Source organism: Sorex fumeus, unplaced genomic scaffold (assembly GCF_029834395.1).
Source record: "Sorex fumeus unplaced genomic scaffold, SorFum_2.1 ptg000029l, whole genome shotgun sequence".
Classification (NCBI taxonomy): domain Eukaryota; kingdom Metazoa; phylum Chordata; class Mammalia; order Eulipotyphla; family Soricidae; genus Sorex; species Sorex fumeus.
The window spans coordinates 18,625,855-18,651,282 of NW_026606086.1; the positions used below are offsets into that span (position 1 = coordinate 18,625,855).

The window sequence follows — 25,428 nt, forward strand, 5'->3', positions numbered from 1 at the left end:
TAGATTCCTCCACCCCTCTCGGATAGCCCGGCAAGCTACCAAGACTATCTCACCCGCAAGGCAAAGCCTGGCAAGCTACCCGTGACGTATTTGATATGCCAAACACAGTAACAACAAGTCTCACAATGGAGACGTTACTGGGCCTGCTCGAGCAAATCTATGAACAACGGGGGGACAGTGACAGTGACATCTACATTTCTTCCAACTATGACCAGTCTATGGGCCAGAGAGATAATGTCTAGGGTAAGATCTTTCCTACCATAAATTAGACCCTAGTTGAATCATATATCACCTGTGGTCACCGGAACTCCCATCAGGAATGACCGTGAGCACTGTAAGGTATGGCAACGAATCTTAATTATGATTAGTTCCTCTCCTTATGGGACTGAATTGACTAATTTTATGATTTCCTGGTTATTAACTAATGTTTGTATCATTTCTGTTGTATTTGTACCACACCCAGTGGTACTCAGCGCTTACTCCTGGCTATGTGCTCAGGGATCACTCTTGGTGGGGCTCAGGAGACCATACATGTTGTTGGAGACTGAACCTGTATCTGCTACGTGCAAGCCAAGTGCTCTACCTGCAATATTATCACTCCGGCCCCTTGTCTGTATCATTTCAAGTCTCCTGAAATGAGAATCCTTCTAGCATACAATTTATATTTTCATTTGTGAGTTTTCCGATGTATCCGGAGCCCTGAATTCCAACAGAAGGATTTTCCACAGTCAGGACACTTCCATGGCTTCTCTCCTGTATGAACTCTCTGATGTTCACTGAGAGATGACTTCTGAGTGAAGGCCTTCCCACATTGACTACATTTAAATGGTTTCTCTCCTGAATGAGTTTTCTGGTGTATCTGAAGCGATGCCTTCCTAGGATATGCCTTCTCACACTCATTGCACTCATAAGGCTTTTCTGTTGAATGAGTTCTCTGATGTATAATGAGCTGTGACTTCCCACAAAAGGCTCTCTCACAGAAACTACATTCATAGGGTCTCTCTCCTGTGTGTGTTCTTCTGTGTATCACAAGGTATGATTTGCTACTGAAAGCCTTTCCACACTCACTGCACCCATAAGGCTTCTCTCCTGCATGAGCCCTTAGATGTGCAGTGAGCTGTTCTTTTCTTCCAAAGGCTTTTCCACATTCACTGCATTGGTAAGGGTTATTTCCTGTGTGAATTCCCTGATGTACAACAAGTTGTGTCTTCATGTTGAAAGCTTTCCCACAATCATTACATTGATAGGGCTTCTCTCCCGTATGCATTCTTATATGAACAAGAAGGTATGATTTACTCCTGAATGCTTTCCCACATTCATTGCATTTATGGGGCTTTACTCCCGTGTGAGTTCTCTGGTGTACAACAAATGGTGACTTCAAACTAAAGGCTTTCCCACATTCACTACATTCATAGGGTTTCAACCCTGTGTGGCTTCTCTGGTGCAAAATAAGCTGTGACTTCCAGCTGTAGGCTTTTCCACATTCACTACAACCATAAGGTTTTCGTCCTGTGTGAATCTCCTGATGAACAATGAGCTGAGATCTGAAAGAGAAGACTTTCCCACATTCACGGCAGGAGTAGGGCTTTTCTCCTGTATGAACTCTCTGATGAGCATTAAGGTTTGACTTAGCACTGAAGGCTCTTTCACATTTAGTGCATCCATAGGGTCTCTCTCCTGTATGGATTCTGAGATGTACAACAAGCTGTGATTTACAACGGAAAGCTTTCCCACATTCACTGCACACACATTTTTTGTCTGTACCATAAGTTAGTTGATGCTTAAGGAAATATGACTCTTTATATCCACAAAACTTGTCAGTGTTTTTTTTTAAGTAGCTTCTGGTTGAACCTAAGTTTTGAGTCAAGCTTTTTTCACGTGTATTATACCTATGGAGTCTTTGTCTTGAAGAAAGGTAGGTTTTATTCAGAAGTCTTCCAAATGCATTATAAGCATAGATTCTCTCAATGCTATAAAAGTTACCTTCATTTTTCTGATAGCATTCTCTCCAGTCTTCTAGGGGGAGGAAAAAAGCTTTTACATTAGTGGTGGAGAGTAGACACAGGGACTTAATTGCAAGACTTACACTTAACCACTATACAGTTACCCCAGCCCCCCAACCAAATATGTACTTCTCCATCATAAATTTCATATGGAATTGAAGATCTTTTGAGCCAGCATTGATAGCTATAGTAAAAGGCTTGACACAGATTCAAAAAAAAATACTGGTCAGGCCTCTGTGGCATAGCATGCCCAGAAAACAGACCCAGGGAACTGCAAGACTGCCTCCCCCCTTGGACAAGGTGCCCCCTGCACCTAGATCAGGGGAACCCCAGGAAGCGTTAGGAACAAAATCAGAAGTGGAACTTTAATTCAGCTCGACACTAAAGCTGCAGCCAATTCCCTCACAGGTACCATGCAGTGGCAGGGGGCGTGGCCTCTGGGGTGGCCACAGTTATTTTCCCCCTTCTCGGTACCTTGGACTCATCTCAATTTGCATTACCTAATTCTGAGAACATCCTGGCTATACCAATTACATTAGGCCAACAGTACAGTAGACTATTCCAATCTCACCAAAGTAACTGTGAACACAAGAAACTAAACAAGCATGATATAAAAGAACACGACCTCTGCAGCTTCAGTATAGGCCTCACATAAATTACAGAGGAGCACCAAAGAGAATGGTAAAAGGTGACCACCATTGACTGAGTTCATCCAAAATCCTTTCTCGCAGTGAGAGGGGTACACTGATAGTGAACTGGAGGGTCCCACCTCCATACTACCACAAGAACATGAAGAAACAGTGCAAATCCCCACCATCAGGAGTGGAGGAAGAAAAGGGTTCAGAAGTACAATATCTGAACAATGACCCACAAGTACAATATCTCTGATAAAGAATTCAGAGATGAAATGCTGAGGATGATCAATGAACTCAAAGAAATGGTGGAACAGACATCCAGTAAGTTAAAGGAGGACACAAAAGGGGAATGGACAGCCAAGAAAATACAGGAAGAAATGAAAGCAAAAATAAGAAAGCTACAAACAGAAGTGTCACTAATAAAGGACTTGGTAGATGAAATAAAAAACTCAGTGGGTGCCCTCAACAGTAGAATGACTACAGCCGAAGACAGAATCAGTGAGCTTGAAGATAAGCTGCAGAAAGCATACAGACAACAACATGCAATGGGAAAAGACCTCAAAATAGCTCTAAGGTGAGTCAGAGACCTAAGGGATAAACTGAAGAGGAAAAAAATAAGAATCATAGGTGTGGGGCTGGAGCAATAGCCCAGCAGGTATGGCGTTTGCCTTGCACGGGACAGATCCGGGTTCAATTCCCAGAATCCCATATGGTACCCCAAGCACTGTCAGGAGTGATTCCTGAGTGCAGAGCCAGGAGTAACCCCTGAGCATTGCTGGGTATGACTCAAAAGAAAAAAAAAAGATATCATTGGTGAGACATACCCAGAGCTGGAGAATGCAAGCATCCAGATCCTAGGAGCCCGAAGGATACCAGCTAAAAGGGACCCTAATAAAAAGCCTCCAAGACATATAATCAGAATGACGGATACCACGAATAGAGACACAATACTGCAAACAGCAAGGTCAAAGAAGGAAATCACATACAAAGGAGCACCATTTAGATTTAAAGCAGACTTATCAGAGGAAACCTTCCAAGCCTGAAGACAATGGTAGGATATAGTGAAAAAATTCAATAAATGAATGCATCACCAAGAATACTTTACCTGGCTAAACTCTCATTCAAACGCCAAGGAACAATACACTATTTCATGGATAAGCAAAGGCTCAGGAACTTCATAGACTCAAAACCAGCCTTAAAAGAAGGATTAGAGAGGCTACTGTAAGACCAGAAAAACCCCTACAAGCACAACAAACCTCTAGAAAAAGATGGCACAAAATCCCATGACAATAATCTCTCTCAATGTCACTGGTCTAAATGCACCAATTAAGAGACATAGAGTGGCAAAATGGATTAAAAAACTGAACCCAACATTCTGCTGTCTACAAGAAACACATCTGAACAGTCCGAGCAAACATAGATTCAAAGTCAAAGGATGGAAAACAATCCTTCAAGAAAACAGCTCTCTCAAAAAAACTGGGGTGGCCATACTAGTATCCGACAATATAGATTTCAGGCTAAAAAAAGATTAGAAGGGACAGCAAAGGTCTTTTTAAATAATCAAGGTATATGTATCACAATCACAAGCACAACCATCCTGTTATTCGTCGATTGCCTCGAGCAGGCCCCAGAAACGTCTCCTTCGTCCTAGCCCTGAGACTTTTTTAAAAAGTGCCATATTCAAGGCTCTTTCAGAGTCAGGAGAATGAGACCCTTCATTGTTACTGGTATTTGGCATATTGGGTACACCGCAGGGAGTTTGCCAGACTCTGCTGTGTGGGCAGGTTACATTCGGTAGCCTGCCAGTTTGTCCAAAGTAGGAATGAGATGATAAGATGTCATGAGATGATAAGGGATATGTACAGCAGGAAGAAATCACACTCCTAAACATATATGCACCCAATGAAGGCCCAGATAAATACTTAAAACAACTGCTAATAGGGGGCTGGAATGATAGCACAGCGGGTAGGGCGTTTGCCTTGCACGTGGCCGACCCAGATCTGATTCCCAGCATCCCCTGAGCACTGCCAGGAGTGATTCCTGAGTGCAAAGCCAGGAGTAACCCCTAAGCATCGCCAGGTATGACCCAAAAAGCAAAAAAAAAAAAATACAACTGCTAATAAACTTCAAGGAGGGTATTGGTAGCAACACACTAGTAGCTGGATACTTCAACACCACCTTATCACTTCTGGATAGATCAGCAAGAGTAAAACTCAGCAAGGAAGTACTGGATTTGAAGGAAGAAATAGAAGAGAGAGGGCTAATCAATGTATACAGGGCCTTCCATCCAAAAAAAGAAAAAAATATACACATTTTTTTCCAGTGTACACGGAACATTTTCCAAGATAAATCATGTGCTGCGTCACAAAACATACCTCAATAGAATCAGGAAGATAGAAATTGTATCAACTATCTTTTCAGACCATGATGCACTGAAGATAGAAGAAAACATCCAGTCTGATCAGAAAATGGGGTGATGAACAGAAACTTTCTCAAAGAAGAAATCCGAATAGCCAAAAGGCACATGAAAAAATGCTCTTCATCACTAATCATCAGGGAGATGCAGATCAAAACAACAATGAGATATTATCTCACATCACAGAGACTGGCCCACATTCAAAAGAACAAAGGCAACCAGATGTGGGGAGAAGGGGACTCTCCCTCACTGCTGGTGGGAATGCCAACTGGTTCAGCCCTTTTGGAAAATAGTATGAATGTTTCTCAAAAAATTAGAAATTGAGCTCCCATTTGACCCAGCAATACCACTTCTGTGAATATATCCCGGAGATGCAAGAAAGTACAGTAGAAATGATATCTGCACTTGTATGTTTATTGCAGCACTATTTACAATAGCCAGAATATGGAAAAAACCCGAGTGCCTGAGATCAGATGACTGGTTATAGAAACTCTGGTACATCTACACAATAGAATACTCTGCAGCTGTTAGAAAAGATGAAATCATGAAATTTGCATGTAAGTGGATCAACATGGAAAGTATTAAGTGAAATGAGTCAGAAAGAGAGGCACAGACATAGAATGACTGCACTAATTTGTGGAATATAAAGTAACATAATGGGAAACTAACACCCAAGGATAGTAGGGATAAGGGCCAGGAGGATTCCTCCACAGCTCGGGAGCCGGCCTCACATGCTGGGGAAAAAGCAGCTGAGATAGAGAAGGGACCACCAAGCAAAGGATGCTTGGAGGCCTCACTCATGATGGGAGATGTGTGCTGAAAGTAGATTATAGACCAAACATGATGGCCACCTACTACCTGAATTGCAAACCATAACATCCGAGAGAGAGAGAGAGAGAGAGAGAGAGAGAGAGAGAGAGAGAGAGAGAGAGCCTGCTACAGAGGTAGGGGAGGGATGGAATGGGGGTGGTGGGAGGGATACTGGGAACATTGGTGTGGAGAATGGGCACTGGTGGATGGATGGGTACCTGACCACTGTATGACTGAAATGTAATCACTAAAGTGTATAAGTCTGTAATTCTATCTCATGGTGTTTCATTAAAAATTTTTGAAAAATTAAAAAAGAAAAAAAAAGAAATACTGGTCGACGCCAGTTGAACCCCTTGTGCTCTCCCGAACCTGGCTCACCATCTCGCTCTGGGTGATGCACAGAGGCATGGAGTTCTGCATGTGATCCATGCTAGAGCTCTGTGCATGGTTCCTGCTGGACATCGCTCGCTGCATTGTGGGATTGGGACAGAGTGGCGCTTCGGGGCGAAGAAAGACCACGGTGGCCACCACAGCATCACCACCTCCCCCAGATGGACCGAGTCATGGCACCATTGAGTGTGGAGCAGTGACAGTGGCCTGTGCACTAACTTGTCCACTGCAGGACTCTGTCTGCCAACCACTGAGTGACTTGGAACTCGGTGCAGGTGTTCGACCTGGCACAGACCCTATGCAATAGGATCTTGCTCTGCCAGCTGTTCGACAGCCTCTGGGCACACTCCATCCACCTCAAGGAGATCCACCTGAGACCGCAGATGCCTTAGGCGCTTCCCAGAAATGCAGGCAAGTGTATGTTGACAGTGTACAAATTGTTATAGCAGGCCGGTCACCAGGAGCTAACATTTGGTAGACTGGGAACACCTACAGAGACGATTAGAGATCGCCCCAAAAGCTTCCATCTTACCCCCGGAGAGCCCGGCAAGCTACTGAGGATATCCAGCCCGCATGGCTGAGCCTGGCAAGCCACCTGTGACGTACCAAATATGCCAACAACAGTAGCTAAATGGGTCTCATTTCCCTAACCCTGAAGGAGTCTCCAGCTGAGTTGGGAAGAACGAGAGGGCTTTTACTAAGCAGACAGCACAAGTCAACAGGCAGGAAGGGACCCTGTAAGCAGCTGGCCTCCAAGGCGGCCCACAAGAGCACACCAGTCACGTTTGGTATGAAGAAGCCACACCGCTACTGGCCGATACCGTGGCGCTACACAAGATCCGCTAGCTGCCGTTCCAATGACTGGTGCGCAAGATTGCATAGGACTTCAAGACCGACCTGTGCTCCCATAGCTCGGCCATCATGGTGCTGCAAGAGGTGTGCAAGGTCTACCTGATGTGACTCTTGGAGGACACCAACCTCTGCACATTCCCCACCAAGCGCGTCACCATTATGCCCAAGGGACATCCAGCTGGTGTGCCACATCCTTGGAGAGAGAGCATAAAGTTTACGATGTAAAATCTCAGGGCTGGGACAAATGGAGACAATACTGGAGCCCTTGAAGAATGCATTCTCCCATTCTCCCTTGAATCTCTCTCTCTCTCTTCTCTTCTCTCTCTCCCCTCCTTTCTGTCTTTCTGTCTCTCTCTCTCTCTTTCCTCTTCCCCTCCACACTTCCAGAAACCTCCAAATAAAATATGTTCTACTTCAGAAAAAAAGAAAAGAAAAGCTAGAGAATAATAGCAATAGCACAGCGGGTAGGGCATTTGCCTTGCACGTGGCTGACCCGGGTTCGATTCCCAGCATACCATATGGTCCCCTGAGCACCTCCAGGGGTGATTCCTGAGCGCAGAGCCAGGAGTAACCCCTGTGCATCGCTGGGTGTGACCCAAAAAGAAAAAAAAAGCTAGAGAATAAAATTTAAATAGATATGAGACATTTAAAGTACTGACCCTCCTCCGGCGCCCTAAAAATCCCAGCAGCCGCCAACTTCCAGAACCCAATGAGAAGTGCAGGTACACAGGTTCAGTAATGGCAAACTCCAGGCCTCAAGGGATAGGGGTTAGGCTCGTCCCTCTCATCCATGGGACCTCTCAAGGGACCCTGGAAGTCATGTCCACAAAGTACCTCCGGCTCTTACTTAAGCTCCTTAACTGGCCATGATCCAGAGACACACAAAAGAATATCCAAACTGAGCAGCTCACTGCAGAGATTTCTCCAGACCCTAATTATCTAAAATCTTAGAATTCTAGGAGCATGCAGCCACTCTAGCAGCCACGTGACACCTTATGTTATTCATAACACGCAATATAAAAGAGAGTATGGGGAAGATTGCCTGCCATAGAGACAGGAGGAGGGGTGGGATGGGAGGGATAATGGGGGCATTGGTGGTGGAAGCTGTGCACTGGTGGAAGGTTGGGTGTTTGATCATTGTATGACTGAAACTCAAACAGGGAAGCTTTGTAACTATATCTCATGGTGATTCTATTAAAAAATAAATAAAAATAAAATTCTGAATTAAAAAAAATTGATGTGGAGTTCATACCCAACTCAATCAGCTTAATCAATGGCTGGATAAATAGCAGTACTCCTATATTTAAATAAATAAATAAATAAAACAGTACTGGGAGTCATAAGAAAAGACAGAATCATTCCAAAGAATAGCCAGTACAAAGACCCTGAAAAAGGAACCTCTTTGGCATGGTTAGAAATAGAAAAGAGGGATAGAGAGAATACAACAGGGAGGGCATTTGCCTGGCATGTGGCCCATTGGGGTTTGATCCCCGGCACCCCATGTGACCCCCCATGCACCATCAGGAGTGATTTCATTATACAGAGCCAAAAGTAACCCCTGAGCATCGCTAGGTATGGCTCAAAACTATAAATAAAACATTAAAAAAATAAAAGAAAGAAAACAGAAAAGAAGTGGGCTGGAAGGAACAGTAATACTTCATATAAATAGCAATAACATGAACAACACTGCATCTGCATATTAATATAATACCTCTGCTGAATTTTGTTTTTCTTTTGACAAATACAATGGCTGTAAGACAAAAAAAAAGACTTGCAAGTATTTTTATTATTTATATCCTTGTGATCTGTCAGTAGTCTAACATCTGCTGGATCAAACTGTGTCTAAGGAAACATTTGTCAGTTTATTTTCTCCGCTTGTGTGTACCAAATAGAGATGTTTTAACCCACCCAGAATAGTGGCAGTTTCACGCAATACATTTCAAACAATAATTTCAAAAGGAAGGGCTTGGAGCAATATAGTACAGCAGGAAAGCACTTTCTCTGCATGTGGCTGACCCAGGTTCGATCCCTGGCACCCTATATGGGCCCCCGAATCCAGCCAGGAGTAATTCTTGAGCACAGAGGCAGGATAAATCTCAAGTACTGCCAGATATGTCACCCAGCCCCTCCCCAAAAGTGTAATTTCAAGCAATCACTGTGAGAAGAGAGAATCCATGGAATTTTCTAACAGGGTCAGAGCAAGAGAAGAGGATAGGAGGGTCCAGATAAAGACCTGGGACTGTAAGTGTGGAAAGGAGAAGAGTAAACAGGGCACAGAATGTGAGGGTTTGAGTCACACCAAGTGAGAGAGAAGAGACTTAGATGGTCTGGATATCCAAAGCAGCCCATGACCTTGGGAGGGAAAAGTAAAGAAATTAAGAAAAATATAAGAGTTGAGCAGAATGCAGAGAAAGGCAGGCCACTTCTCAAGCAGAAAGCATCATATGGGAGAATGCCAACAGCCCCTTCTTCACCAGAGGGGCTCCAGGGAAGCCCTCTAAGTAATGCTGCTGTATGCCAGTCTGCCAGCCCGAAGGAAACCACCTACCCATCCTCTCCCCCCACTTGCTGGTTCACAATCACCCACCTAGACAGTATGGGTAGAAAACTGTAGAACTGATCACACAGGGCTCTTCTCCTTGCTCCAATTTGAAGATTAAATCAGGTTTAGACCCAGGATACCCTGTTATTGGAAAATCACAAGGATGTAAGCCAAACTGTAGGAAAAAAGGAACCAGGATTATAAAGCAAAATGCTTGTCTTCACCATGGCAAAGATTACAATCAAAAGGTGAAGGTCTGCAAGGGACACAGACCATCTGGCCTATGTTATATGATAGTAAAAGTCCATAATCATTAAATACCAGGGAAGATCAATACAAGAAAAAAAAGGACACCTGATAAATCACAAGCAGAGTGCCACAGATACCAGATTGCTATAGTTTTCCAGCATGACATCCTGTACAGACACTTCTGTATGAAATCAAGAAGCTACCACTTTTCCTAGGTGAACTCCATAGAGATATCTTACTCAGATACCAGATTGCTACACTTACCCACCGAAGTTACACTTACCCACAAACAAACTTCACTTACCCACAAATACCAGGTTGCTATAGTTTTCCAGTATGACATCCCTGTACAGATACTTTTGCGTGGAATCAAGAAGTTGCCACTCTTCCCAGGTGAACTCCATAGAGATGTCTTTGAATGAAAATAAACCCTGTAATAAGACATACCCATTCAGTCAGATACAGCTACATTAGGTGGGGTGGAAAGATGAAGAGGAACTGGAAAAGACAAGTTCCTTCATGAACTGCCTTTTACACTGGTCAGTATTAATGGAAGAACGGTTTTGTTTGGGGGCCACATTCAGCAGTGCTCAGGACTTACTCCTGGTGGGGTTAGGAGTACCAAATGTGGTGCTAAGGACTAAACCCAGGTTGGCTGTGTGCAAAGGAGTGGCACCACCCACTGTACTATTGCTCTGCTTTAACAGAAGAACTTTTAAGAAGCCATTGGGGCAGACGATAACTCGGCAAACTGCTTATGCTTTGCATGCAAAAGGGAGTGTTTGATCCCTGGCACTGCAAGTTTCCTTGAGCATAGCTGGGTGAGGCTGCCCCACCCTCCAAAAAAAAGTCTTTGTGCTTGTAGTTCTCAGATACCCTTTGGGGTCCTGAATAAAAACGCACTTACTTCCCAGAGAACCTTTCAGTCTTGCAGAGGGAAAGCAAAAATAAAGATGAATGTGAAATAATGTGCTCTATGACCAGAAAGACAGTACAGGGTCCAACATGTTGCACTAACATATACCACTAGTGGCTCACACCTGAGTGTGGTTTTACTATGTTAAGACAACTGCTACACAATTCTGATAGCTGTGCTGTCTGTGATCCCTTCCACCACAAGCAATTTCCAGCTGCAGCACAACTAGGTTATGTATCAACAGCACAACTAGGTATGTATCAACAGCAAAACTAGGTATGTATCAACAGCACAACTAGGTATGTATCAACAGCACAACTAGGTATGTATCAACAGCACAAGAGAGGGTAACATCCCAGTAAAAGTGTATGAGCTCCATCCCAACCCCTGGTGAGAATTACAACCACACCTCTGCCTCAACTAAGAATGTGACAATCAGAGAACACCGGAGCCAGGTGTACTTGTGTTACCTCAACATAAATGATGAAAGGGGACATAGGGGTAAGCCAGGGCTGGAGCATATGCCTGGAATCTACTAGGAATTGAGATCCAAGTCCCTGCACCACATGGCTTCCTGAGCACCACGTGCAAGGCTATGTGAACCCAGCAGCACTGAGCACAGCAGTGGGCACATCCTCTAGTCCAAGCACTGAGCCATCAGACCTCCACAGCTGGGCCACAGAGCCCTGCACTGAGGGGTTCCCTGGGCACTGCTCAGGATGTCCCCTCCCATAAAAACATACTACAGAGTGTGAAAATCATGTAAAAACCCAGATAAGCTGATAGACATTTTATAAACAGCTGTAAATAAACATATATAAAAAAATCTAGAAAAATATTTAACAATTTGATTACTCTAGAGGAGAGAGAGGACATTGGGGTGGGAGGGTAGATAAAACAAGAAAGATTTTTTGTTATAAGGAAACAGAAAAATAACCAAAAGGCCATGAAACATGATATGAACGTGATATATACAAATATGTGCAGAACTCCTCAATGCTTCCAAGTCTGTATAAGTAACAAATTAAACTAAATTTCCATCAATAGAGACAGCTAATAAGGTACATCTGTGATGGAAATTTCTGCATAAATTACTGCATTTACACAAAGTACTGCATAAATTTCTGCATTTACACAAAGTACTGTGCCATTAATAAAATAACTCATTTTTCCTCTTGTGGTATTAGGGATGTAAATCAGGGCCTCAAGATGCCAGGCACACACTCTCCTGCTGACCCACATTCCTGTTCCCAAACTAAAAGTATCTAAATAAAAATCAATCTAAGCACACATGAAATTCTACCATCACCTATAAAATTCACTAATGTCAATCAGGGGTCAGACAGTGTAAGGGTTAGAGTGCTTACCTTAAATGGGCTGACCCTGGTTAGATGCCCAGTATTGCATATGGTCCCTCTGGCTCTGCCAGGAGTAACACTGAGCAACACAATTAAAAATTAATTTATACTGGGGCTAGTGATTGTGTAGGAGGGAAGGCACTTGCTGTGCATATTGTAGCAGCCGTAACCTGGTTTGAATCCCTGGTGCCACATGTGATCCCCTGAGCTTGCCAGGATCACTCCTGAGCACAGAGCAAGGAACATACCCTGAGCACCATTAACTGTTCCCCCAAAGCACCCTCCCACCACCACCACCACCACCACCAGAGAAAAAATATTTAATATTAAAAAATAAATGTATTTTCATACTGGTATTTTAAAAAAAGGTATAAATACAGAGAAAATAGCAGGAAGGTTCTGTAACAAATACTGGAAAATGGTTCTTCTTCTACAAAGTAGAATGGGAGAAGTAAACTTTTATACTGTGGTTATAGTCCTAGGTTATTTGAGTCAATAACAGGAAAGAGAATGGAGAAAGAGAAGGGTAAAGAGGAAAAGAAGGAGAAATGGAAAGAAACTGGAGATAGGAAAGTGGATATGGCCCTGCAGAGGAAACCCAGGTTCAATCTCCTGCTCTCCATAAGCAGAGACCCTGAGTAGAGTCAGGAGTCAGCCCTAAGTATAGCCAGGTGTGATCCCAAAGTCAAATCCAAAAAGAGGAAGGAAAGATGGACTTAAGGGGGGGGAAAGTGCTATAGACAAGTACTGATTTTGACAGTGGAGAGATATCAGAGCCTTGAACAATTAAGAAGAAAGGGAAATAACAAGGTGCATATATACAGACAGAGAGAAAAAGAGAACTGGCAAAATATTACAAATTGGAGAACATGGGTGAAGGGTTTGTTTTTTAATTCCAGTCGTATTAACAACTGTGTAAACACAAAAAGGCAGCAGCAGTTTATCTTATCCCATCACCCGCGTTTCGTCGTCTCACGCTGCTTCCCCCACCCCAGAGAAGTTGATGGCGATGGGCAGGCGAAGGAAGGAAACGAGGGCCAGGCTAGTTGGTCTGTTTATTCCAGTCCTCTCTCCATTCACTCCTGTCTCTCCTCTGCCTTCCCCAGCCCATTCTTACAGTCTCGTTATACCCCCAGCATGAGGGGTTGGGGTAACAATTACACATAGGTGTGGTCACAATGAATAGGGATAGAGTTCTTTCCCTCAGGGAAAGCTGCTTCTAGGACAGATTCTCATTTAGCAGATCGACCCACTAGAACAAAACCCCCTGGGTGTGTTTTGCCTCTCCTTGTCCAACAAACATATAAGCATATATAATATAAATCATTTTGTATGGACACAGTAAAAAATACTTTAAGCTTATAGAATTGCTCTCCTAAGGCCATCTCAATTTCAGACTACAGTGCTCAGGCTAGATAGTCTTTCCTATCCCTAGCAGGGTCCTAATCTCGTCGTTACTTTTGGATCATGACAGCATTTGTCTATGATCAAACTCTTTAACTTATAGTTAAGAATTGTGGCACTTTGGCTGGCCCATTTCGATGCCAGGGTAGCTCACTGCTTGCCCTGGGTCCATTCAGTCCCTCGTTGGGACCCTGCTTTTGGGGTGTTAGAAACTAAGGGCAACTGAGGTTTAAGTTGAAAAAGCAGATGCCTGGGAGTGAATAATATTCAAAGCCAATTAAATCCTAAATTACAAAGCATAATATTAACTGTCTTCCTGTATCTATACAAAAAGGACATTGCTTTAAACCATTCAGGGAGGGAGGCCACGCTGCAGATGGCCAAGATGAAAGTGGCAGCAGCTTCACTGCGTGGGGCAGCACGTGGCCTGGGCAGCTTCCCTTGTGGACTTTTCAGGCGGTGGACCTGTCACTGCTGGCTGGCCTGTCCCAGGGCCGAAGGGTGTCGTGCTGGGCGTGCTGGTGGCCCGGGGTGCCGACCTGGCCAAGGTGCTGTACTCAACCATGAGTGCCAGCCATCTGGAGCTGCACTCGCCAGGCTATGCGTGGATGCACCTCGGCCTTCTGTCCTTGCTGGACCACACCAGCATCCACCGCGGCTTCCAGGTGTACAAGCAGGTGTGCTCATCGTGCCACAGCAGGAACTACATGGCATATCGCCAACTCGTCGGCGTGTGCTACACCGAGGAGGAGGTCCAGGATAGCCCCAATGCTGATGGGGAGATGTTCATGCGGCCGGGGAAGTTGTCTGACTACTTCCCCAAGCCCTACCACAACCCCGAGGCTGTGCGTGCTGCCAACGATGCATTGCTGCCCCCTGACTTCAGCTACATTGTAAGAGCCAGACACGGCGGCGAGGACTACGTGTTCTCCCTGCTCACAGGTTACTGTGATCCACCCACTGGCGTGTCTCTGCATGAGGGGCTGCACTTCAACCCCTACTTTCCCAGCCAGGCTATTGGCATGGCTCCTCCCATCTACAATGAGGTCTGGAGTTCGATGATGGCATCCCAGTCACCACGTCCCAGATGGCCAAGGATGTGTGCACCTACCTGCACTGGGCATTTAAGCCCGAGCACAACCATTGCAAGCAGATGGGGCTTAAGATATTGATGATGATGGGCTTGCTGTTGCCCCTGGTGTACGCTATGAAGAGGCACAAGTGGTCAGTCCTGAAGAGCTGGAAGCTGGCTTATCGGCCACCCAAGTGATCCTGCCCAAAGCCTGCTTGCCATCCTGCCTGAACAGGAGCCATGCTGGGCCTGGTTGGACCTCAGCTCGCCACATTGGCCAAGACCCTCTTCTTGGGAGACAAGAGAAGAGAAGGCAGGAGCCTGGGCTCAAACTCCAGAATCTTCAGCCTAATCATGGGAATAAATTAAGTTTCTCAAAGTAAAAAAAAAGTAAAATAAACTATTCAAAAGACATAAGGAGAGGAGAAAGGCAATATTAACTTATAATACAAGTTCAGTGTCCTAGAAGGATCTGACCTTACAACTTAACAGATCCTGATTAGGGGAAAAGCTGATTAACTGGTTGGGGAGGAGAGCATAGAGAAGTGGTTACAGATAAAGAAAGGAATGGGAGTGACTCGGGGGCATTGTGATGGGTGTGACTCAATGAACCTAAGCTCCTTGTGGCAAGGGGGAAAGGACAAACCAATGTTAGGCCTAAAATATTTGGAGCTATATTCCAACAAAAACAAACTATTTTGCAACTTCTCTACAGTTTTCAAATTATTTCAAAGTGAACAATGAGACAGGGGCTGAGTTGAGTTCAAAGAGCTGGAGTGTAACCCCAGGCTCAATGTCTATCACTCCATGGGCTCCTGAGTAATGCAGGGTGCAGCTCCCCCAACCCCCCCAAAAAGATAAAATGTTAAAATAAACTCCTGGGCTGAAAAGAGCTCAGAGGGCTAGAGCAATTGTTCTGCATGCAGGAGGCGCAGGTTCAATATGACAAGAGCCTAGCAAGCTATCCGTGGCATACTCGATATGCCAAAAACAGTAACAATGATGGCCCTCATTCCCCTGACCCTGAAAGACTATGTCATCGGGCTACACTAGCATGTGACAGGGACGAATGGAGATGTTAGTGGGCCTGCTCGAGGAAATCGATGAACAACGGGGTGATAGTGATAGTGATGGTTCCTGGAGCATTGTCAGGAATAGCCAAGTCCTGCATGGTAGAGCCCCAAAACAAAAAACAAAATAAACTTTTTTTGTTTGAGGGGCACACTTGGACACTAGATTGTGCTCAGGGCTTACTCCTGACTCTTGTATTCAGGAGTCACATGTGACCATATGCAAGGCAAGCTCCTTTTCCGCTGTACTATCTCCAAAATTCCACAAATTAAACTCTTAAGGCATTCTCCAGCACAATCCTTCACTTCTCTTACACAGCCCTATAGTTTGTCTCCTTAAGCCACAGATCTTCCTCAGTCCCAACCTTCTCTGGCCCCATTCAATGGTTCTTCAGGCCATTAATGCCATCGATCTAGCTGTGTGCAAAACTTGGGATGCTTTCTCTTCTCCAGTCCCTAATTTCCCATTATCATCAAACTAGCTTTTAGGCACAGCTTAAACACTACCTCCAGATCTGGTTTCTCCAATTGGCAGATGGCCTAAAGGGCTGGAGCATATGTTTTGTACACAGGGAATACCAGATTTGATCCTGGTCACTGTATGGTCCCAGAGCACTAAAATGGGGACATGGGCAAGGGAGATGGCTCAAAGGGTGGAGAGTGCAAAGCCCTGAGTTTGATTCCCATTACCACATGGTTCCCCAAGCATCCCTTGGTATCAGAGTACCGGAGCCCTGCCAGGAGTGGTCCCTATTTTAAAAAAAAAAAACACCAAAATAAGAAACAAAACCCCACAAGGACATAAGGGTCCCAGATATAGCTCAATGATAAGAGCACTGGCTTTGTATGTGAGACATCCTGGTTTATCCTGACAAACCTAAGTCATGAGATGTGATCATTTAATACACATGCACAAGCTACACAAACAAGTTCAATACCTAGCAGACAACACTCTTCCCCAGACACCTCTTCTAATAGCGTACCAAACTGGTACCTATGAACACTATTTCACAACCTTTAGTGTGGTGTGTGGTGCTTGGGATAAAACTTAGGACCTCATATGTGCAAGTTAGGTGCTCTACTGAGTGCTAACTACACCCTCGACTCCTTATTCAATTATTTTAAAGTCATTTTTGTATCTGCACATCTATGCTCATTTTATCTATTTTTATTAGTTACAAATGTTTTCTCATTTTATACTGTGAATGTTTTTTTGTCTCATTCACTTCAGTGAAATCCCTTCTACTTGACAGCCCCTATGCCACATCTGAACACATAAAATTACTAACCATTTTTTCCATCCTCTGTCAATAGTCTCATGTGATTCCGTTTTCAACTCCCTTCACCTCACAAGAATTAACCATCAGGGGTGGAGAGAGGTTCAACAGGTTGAGCACATGATTTGCCCAGGTTTCATCCCCAGTATCACAAACTCTTCCAAGGACTAGCAGGAGTAACCCGGACGCAAACCTGGAGCATACAGCCTCATAAGACTTGAGGATCCAGGACTCTGGCACAAAAACAAACTAAACAAAGAACTGACAATCTACAGCACTCTAAAAAAAAATTTTGCTCTGAAAAAATTGATAAACAGAATAAATTCTCAACTCAACACTTTACTGTTTCTTTTTTTATGATTCTTTTTATTTATTTTTTATGTAGGTAAAAGGTAAAGGTAAAGGCCCTCCCGTTGATCGTCGATTTGCTCGAGCGGGCCCAGTAACATCTCCATTGGAGACTTTGTTGTTACTGTGTCTGGCATATCGAATACTCTCGGTAGCTTGCCGGGCTCTCCGAGAGGGCAAGCTACCGAGAGTATTCGATATGGAGTACTGCTATTTATTCATCCACTGATTAGCTGATTAAATTGGGCATGAATTCCACAACACTTTACTGTTTCTATAGAATGGTTCTTTGAGGAATTTCACATCATGGTCTTCAGATTTCTTCCCTCGAATTTATGGGGGGGAAACACCCAACTTTTCTTCCTCTCCTGGAGTCTTCTTAGTCCTTTTCTGAGCTCTATCCAGTCACACCCTGCGCTTCCCTTAACAGAGGACCCATTCCAGTTTGGGGGCCACATCCTGTGGTGCTCAGGAACCTTAGGGAGTTTAGTGGCAGTGACAAAGACAAAACCGGAGTCTCCTGTGTGCAAATCATGTCTCAAGTGCTTTGTCAGCTGTCTGTACTACAGAGAAAGCCTTCACCTGGACGTTTCCAGTTGCTAATGCTTACCTGATTCACAGACCCAGCTCCCTCACTGCAGAGTCCCTTTCCTACAGACCTTATCTAACACTGCTCCCAAGACTGGAAATATACCAGCATGCCCCACAGGTCACACATTCAGCAATCTCTCCGAAGTCACCACTAGCTCACTCCATCTCTCACTTTCATGGTCCAAGTGGTCCACTGGCTCACTTCTTCAGTTACCTCCTCTTACCTTGTACACTCAAGCTCCTGCCAGTGATCACTTGATTACCCTCCTCTCCTATAAACCAGCATTTCTTAACTGGGGACCATATGGGCTCTCTGAGGATCCCCAGGATATCCCAAAGGGGACATGGGAAAAATGTGTAAATGGGGAGCCAGGGACAGCGGGAGGATAGGGAGGACAACCGGTAGGAAGGGGTGAGGGGGACACAGGAACGAAACAGGATTAAGAAACACTGGACTAAACCAAGTAAGGTGCGTGATTTATCTTTGCACCGCCAACCTCGGCACACATAGGGCACAGTACCAATAAGCATGAGAACAGAGGGTGATTTCCCTTAAAAGACACCCTAAAGCTTTGTAGACAACTAACGACAAGTGTATGTATGGTAACACTGACAGATAAAGCAGGCATCCCTAAACCAGGGTCTTAGTTTCCTTGAGCGTAGAGGACGCAACTGTGAACTATACGGGCTGTAGGACAGGGAATGCTGGGAGTCCAGGAGGTGTATGTGACCGAGAAGGGATGAATGAGCACGGTCACACTCGGTGCCGAGTCGGCCTTTAATCTTGACGATGTCCCCACTTACCCAGCACGAAGACGTGCGCAGCCTGGTGCCCATCCTGCGCTGTTTCGTGCAAAAACGACAGCGCTCTCGGGCTGCGAACAGAACCGTGAGGATCTTGTTCAACCTTCCACCCGCCCACCCCGGCTATCCCTGGACCCCAGAAAGAGGGTTCGCGAGTAGCAAACACAGAGCATGCGGGGTGGCCTTGCAGGGACGTGGCGTCCAGGCCAGCGCAGACCAGGTCGGAGCGTTTTGTGATGCGGCAGAGCCGAGGCCGTGTAGGTTTCCGCCTACGCCCAGAACCGTCTGTAGGAGGTTCAGCTGGCCAAGACCTGGCCTGGACGCCGAGATAGTTGCACGCCTCCACCGGAGCCAGAGTCACGGACGTGAACTAGAGACCCGACCTCGCCCAGTCCCCGTCCTGCGGCCAGGCCGGAAGTAACCCTGCGGGTGCATTTCCCAACACGGCCGCGGTGAGGCGCAGGCGGAAGTGCGTCATGGTTACCGCGGGGCGGCGCGGCAGGGAATGTCGCCTCCAAGGATCCTACCCGAGGGCACCCGGAGCGGGCGTGGCTCTGAGGCGAGGGAGCGTGGCGGCCACGAGAGACCCCGAAACGCGACAGCGCCCACGAAGTCCCTGGCGTAGTCAATGCTTTATGACCCAAAGTGGAAGAAATACTATTTTTCCTTTGTGGCAAACAAAGGGTCACCCACAAATACATCTCGGGAACGCAGCACAGCTCCTGAAGCACGCAGTGCGGCCGCGGAGGCTGCCGAAGCGTTCACTCAGGGGCGGCAGCCTCGCGCGCTCCGGCGCCGGCGTCCGGGCGCGTGGGGCATTCTGGGAAATGTAGTCCTCCGCGGCCGGGCTCACGTGCGCGCGCCGGCGCCGATCCCGGGCGTGAGGTGGGCGGAGCAACGGGTCCTCCCGGTCCAGCTGCCACCGAAACTTCAGGCCTAGAAGGCCCTAGAGCGCGACTCGCGCGCATGCGGTGATTGCTGTCAGAGCCGGGGCGCAGGGCTGGAGCCCGAGGGGCTGAGGTGTTCGGGGCGGGACGCGCAAGGAGTCCGGAGTCTTGAGGTTCCAAGCCCCGGCGGTGGGTGCGCGTTGATGGTGGGGAGACTTTGGAATTGGTTGGGTTGGGCACACTCGAGGGTCGAGACAGTGGAGAGTGTGAAATCAGTGACTTAGGACTTGGAAGGGGAAGAGAGGTTGTGAAGACAGTAGACAGGATCAGAGGGTGGTGAGAGTTTCTGGTGAGCTGCAAAAAGCTTTTGGACGTTTTTACATTTGCCAAGTTTGGGGACTGGGCAGGGAGGTAGGGATCCCCAGAGCCTGCCTTTGGAGATCGCCTTCAGTTCACACAAGAGGGTCCGCTTACTTGTGGGACCAACCAGGACTTGTTATAATTGCTATTGATGTCAGTGGGCCCCACGGGTGACTTATGTGAAGCGGGGAGGAGAAAGACAGTCACTTTCTCCCCACCCGCCTCTGCCACTCGGGACCCAGGGTTACTGGGTAGGCTAGGACCGGTGAAGTCTTCAGTGAGCACCTGCTCGGCACGGGCCTAAGCCCCGCCAGCCCCACAAGGTGGCCGTCAAGCCACACCTAAAGTCCCCTTGATCTTCTCGGCACGGGAGTTCATCCCCGCCACCAAATTGCTAGGGGAGCCATGGACTCAAGTTGGGGTGAGAATTCGCTCTTTGCAGGAAAGGAGAGACCAGTCCCAAGCCTTACCCGGGGTTTCTAGGGTTCTTGTCTCGCTCGCAGAAAAGAATTTCAGGAGTAGAGGAGCAGTGAAGTAACAGGTTTTATTTGGAGGCTTTTGGAAAGGGAGAGAAAGAGATAAGCAGATAGTAAGAGAGAGAGAGTAACGCGTCCAGACGGAACGCGGGCTTCTCCGAGGGTGGAGAGAGCCCCAAGTGGGCTCTCGAGCTGGCTCTTATAGATCCTTCTGACTCAGAATGTTCTGGAATCTCCTTGGGGCTTGGTCGCTGGAGTTAACCGGATTGAAAGGGGGTTCGAGAATCTTCTGACTTGGAATGTCCTGGAACCTCCTTGGGGCTGGGTCGCTGGAGTTAACCGGATAGAAAGGGGGTTTTCGGAAAGGAGAATTTCATGGGGTGGAGGCCCATATCTTCAGGGTCTGGGGATGGTCTTATCAAGTCTTTATTCTCTGTGTCCACAGGGTGGGTCAGTCCTAGATTCTTCTTCTATGAGACTTTGTTTCATTGCAGAGAGCCTTTCCCTATCTACCTGCCTACATCACTATGAATGCATTTGGGTTTGACTGTCACTAGTGGAATGGTAACACCTTATGCAGGTGTGTTTGGGGAGCATGCAAGGGGCTCAGACTCGTTTGACTAAATGTATGTATTGGTTTTAGAGCCACAACCTGTGGTGCTCAGGACTTGCTCCTCACTCTGCACTCCGGGATACTCCTGGAGGGGCTCAACTCTATGTGGTCCCTGGGATCGAAACCAGATCTGTCGTGTTCAAGGCTAGCACTTCTCCGCTATACTATTTCTCCGGCCTACTAGACTGAATATTTTAAATAAAGGGCAGTTACAACAGTGTTGGAAATTTATCTCGGCCCTGGGCTTTCCCTAGGAAACAGGAAAGTTAAAAAGAACTGTGCCCTCCAGAGTTCAAGGAAAGGCCTTAAAGAGCTCTGCTCCCAGTGTGGCAAGACTCAAACGTGCTCCCTTGTTGACTCATGACAGGCAAAGAACTCACCCTACAAGCTCTCATTGTTTGATTCATGAGTGGTTAGTGCTTCTGCTTGCCTCTGCTGATGAAGTGGAGCAAAATCATGAACTAAATTTTAGCCAAGGGGCCAGAGCGATAGTACAGCGGGTAAGGCATTTGCCTTGCACGGGACCCACCTGGGTTCGATACCTGGCATCCCATATGGTCCCCCGAGCACCGCCAGGAGTAATTCCTGAGTGCAGAGCCAGGAGTAACCCCTGAGCATCGCTGGGTGTGACCCAAAAAGCAAAAGAAAAAAAAATGAACCACTTAGCCTAAGAGCTTCAGGTCACCTGAGAACAAACTCACATAGATAAAGTGTTCTCCCATCTTACTGAGCATCCTTTCATCCTCAGCCCCACATCTGTGCACTTGGTTCCTCCTATCTGTTTACCCCTTTGTAGAAAATAAAATTTTCTTTTGCCTTGCAAAGGTGCTTGCTCCTTTTAGGGCCATGTGTTTTCCTTATTGTAGGATCTCCCTAATCCCCACATTACTTTTGGGTAAAATCTTTCCCTAGTCTGCTTTTGCTTTGCATCTGACAGTTAATCACAACTTTTTGAGTGAATGGGAATGATGGAATGGCCTGGGCTGGTGAGTGATCGAGGTCTGCATTTAGGGATCTTGTAATGAGGTCTTGGAGTATGTGTATATGTGTCTGTGACGAGTCTAGATAAAAATTGATGGCGGCCTTGTTGGATTTTTGAATGAATGGACAGTGGGGGCTGTAACTGGACACACTGGAGGACCAGAGGTATTAATTAATGTTTGTGTCGAGCTGGAGGCTCTTTCAGTGTGATGATTAGGAAGAACTGCTGAAGAGTGAACGGAATGTGGGCTGGAGAATAGTATATCACAGGAGTGAAGAGCTGGGAGAATATTCTGCAGTTGCTAGTGTGAAATTGCTCAGATTGTTTTCTGGGAAAATGCCCATTGACCTGTTCACCATGTCCAGTCTTCCTAGTGAGCCTGCCAGCTACTTGTGTGTGGAGACTAAGCCAAGAGATCCAAGACTTGAGGTTCTCAGCAACTTTACTAGACAACAGAAATAAACTGAAAACACTACATAAAGCTCAGTTGGCACAATTGCTCTGTAAAGTGGGATTTCTGTCCCCCTTTCCCACAATTTACTGCATGCTTTCCGCCATCCTTCCCCCAGACATTTCCTTTCAGGCATATTCCTATGAAATAACATCCCTTTGTGACTGTGCTTCTAAGGTGCTTAGCTTTGATTACTTGTTTGATTGAATGAGTGGCCTGGTCCGTGAGCCGTGAAAACAGTGTATAAGTGTTCATGTGCATCAAGATGTACATTTTTAAAATCTTGCTATCTGTTCCAATAATTTTGCCTAAAATGATACCTGTTATGTCTAATAATTTTTTTTGTAATTTTGTTTGTTTGTGGACCACACCACAGTGGTGCTCAAAGCTTACTTCTGGTTCTCTGCCCAGGGCTCACTCCCATCAGGGCTCAGGAGACCAAATGCAGTGTCAAGATTAGAATGGGGAGGGATCACCTCATACAAGGATCACCTCATGCCTTAAGCCTTGTGCTATCTCTCTAGTCCCAACCATGTATGAATCATTTTATTCTATTATTTTCTTACTGTTTTTGGGCCATACCCAGCTGTGCTCATAGCTTTACCCTTGGCTCTACATTTAGGACCCACGTTTGGTGGGGATCAAGACACTATATGTGGTGCTATGGATTGAACCTGGGTCGGCTGTATGCATAGCAAGTGCTATCTCTCTGGTCCCCATATATGATCACAGGAAAAGATTTTAGAGTCCAGAAAGATAGGAGAAGGTATCAGAAACTGACCTTGTATGTGGCCAATCCCTGACACTGTATGGTACCACCAGAACCACTGGGAAATGACCCCCAAGCACAGAACCAGGAGTTTCCCCGAGAACCACCAGGTTTAACCACAAAAATTAAAACAGGTTTTAAAAATAGGGCCAGGGATACAGCGCAAAGGGCTTTAAACACATGTCTGCCTATGAAGACCATGAGTTTGATCCTTGGCAACCCATGGCTTTATAGCCACCCCTGAATGTAGACCTGGTGGCCCCAAGCACTGGGTTGGTCCTAGTGATATGCTGGGAATGATCCCAGAATACAAACAAAATTATTATATTGGTTGTACTCGGTTATCTAATTGTTTGGCCTCAAATTCGAAACAGTAATTAAAACCATACTCTGTCTACCCAGAAAACTTTTCTACAATAGAAGAGCAGTAAAAACTTATTGCAATTAAAGCAGATGTGATGAGCATCACAGACAATCTGCTAAAGACATTTCAAAGACAGGGAGGTATTACAAACAGATAAATGGAGCCCACTGCATTCTTCTCATGTCACAGTAAATGACTTCTCATGTCACAGTAAATGACTGTGACATGGAATTAATCCAAATTCACCTTTTTTTTGCTTTTTGGGTCACACCTGGCAATGTACAGGGGTTACTCCTGGCTTTGCGTTCAGGAATTACTCCTGGCAGTGCTCAGGGGACCTGGGAATTGAACCTAGGTTGGCCGTGTGCAAGGCAAGCACCCTAACCCCTGCACGATTGCTCCAGCTCCTAAATTCACCTTTTAGTTATATTCCTTCTAAATAACTGGAGTGAAATCATGTTGGCTAGTCTTCTTTATCCAAAGGAAAACAGGCTTCTTTTATTTTTACCACCAGAGGTAGTATTACAAGTTGGATTCTGGTGCAGAAGTGGCCACCTGCTAGCCCTAAGATACTGGAGGATGTGGGAGATGAAAAAATGCCCAAATGATGCTGGGCTGTCTCTGTGATCTCCACAAGTCCTGAACTCAGGATTGTCTGCACCATTATTATCCTTAGAAACCTGTGACTTGGGTGATTCTGCTGATTTCTAAGGGGAAACACAGGCAGGATTTGTCTCAATCTGAGCTGAGAAAAAAAATGACATAAAAGGTCACCTTAGGTAAAAGGTAAAGGCCCTCCCGTTGATCGTCGATTTGCTCGAGCGGGCCCAGTAACGTCTCCATTGGAGACTTTGTTGTTACTGTGTCTGGCATATCGAATACTCTCGGTAGCTTGCCGGGCTCTCCGAGAGGGGCGGAGGAATCGAACTCGGGTCGGCCATGTTGGCCGCTTGTAAGGCAAACGCCCTACCCGCTGTGCTATTGCAGTGGAAATGGCATAGGGATTAGAAGGTTATCATGTGGCTCCCTGAGAGTGACTGGCTGTAGCTATGGAAGCTGCTGAGCATACCAGCATGTTATGGTGGTTGCTGACATTACAGGGCTCAAGCAGCACTGAACTCTTGGACTCTAGCACTAAACTGCAGGCATGGTTGGCTGAGAACCACCAGTAGGGGCCCCTGGACCACCTAAGCAGCACTGGGAGGTTTCCACTCAAAACCTTGTGCCATGGAGTAAAACCACATTGAAATCAACCTCACCAAAGCCTCACTTCTCCTCAAGGCCCTCTCCTCTTCCTCTTTGTACTATTTCTAGTAGCTCCTCTAATTTGTTCTTTTTGTGTTGGGGTGGGGTAGGGAGTAGGGAGGTAAGGGCACTACCATCTGTGTGCAGGTACCACTGATGCTAGGATCAGATCTGGGACTCCTGTGTGCAAAACATGTGCACCAACTCTCTGAGCCATATCCCTGGCCCTCAGTTTTGCTTTTTGTTTTGTTTTGTTTTAATTTAATCACTGTGAGATAGACCCTTGCAAAGCTGTTCATGATCAGATTTCAATCATACAGTGTTCTAATACCCATTCCTCCACCATTACACATTTCCCAGCACTGGTGTTCCTAGTTTCTCTCCCTTCACCTCCCCTCCTCCCCCAGCCCGACTCTATGGCTGGTGCCTTTCTTCTCTCTTTGTCTCTTCAGTTTTGCTCTTCTTTTGCTCCAGGACTGATTCTGAAATGAGAGCCAGCAACCTATGCTACTCCATCATCTTGACCTAAAAGTCCTTTTGTTTC

The 25,428-nt window shown here is 46.0% G+C and overlaps 1 protein-coding gene and 1 pseudogene across 2 annotated transcripts in view; one reads left to right on the forward strand and one right to left on the reverse strand.

The window, feature by feature from the left end:
- Positions 1-571: 571 nt before the first annotated feature.
- The window catches only part of LOC130024777 (zinc finger protein 26), a 35,364-nt gene continuing 10,507 nt past the window's right edge, over positions 572-25,428 (reverse strand). The window contains exons 1-4 of one of the 2 annotated variants that reach the window (XM_056115545.1): positions 18,738-18,833; positions 10,202-10,328; positions 9,694-9,789; positions 572-2,016 (exon numbers count right to left, since the gene is read on the reverse strand). In XM_056115545.1, coding sequence (XP_055971520.1) covers positions 668-2,016; positions 9,694-9,789; positions 10,202-10,328; positions 18,738-18,770 — 1,605 coding nt within the window. In that variant the 5' untranslated portion in view covers positions 18,771-18,833 and the 3' untranslated portion in view covers positions 572-667. Of the gene's footprint in view, positions 2,017-9,693; positions 9,790-10,201; positions 10,329-18,737; positions 18,834-25,428 lie in introns of those variants that run through there. The other variant, XM_056115544.1, reaches the window with a different exon arrangement.
- LOC130024825 (cytochrome c1, heme protein, mitochondrial-like) lies at positions 13,041-14,949 on the forward strand (annotated as a pseudogene).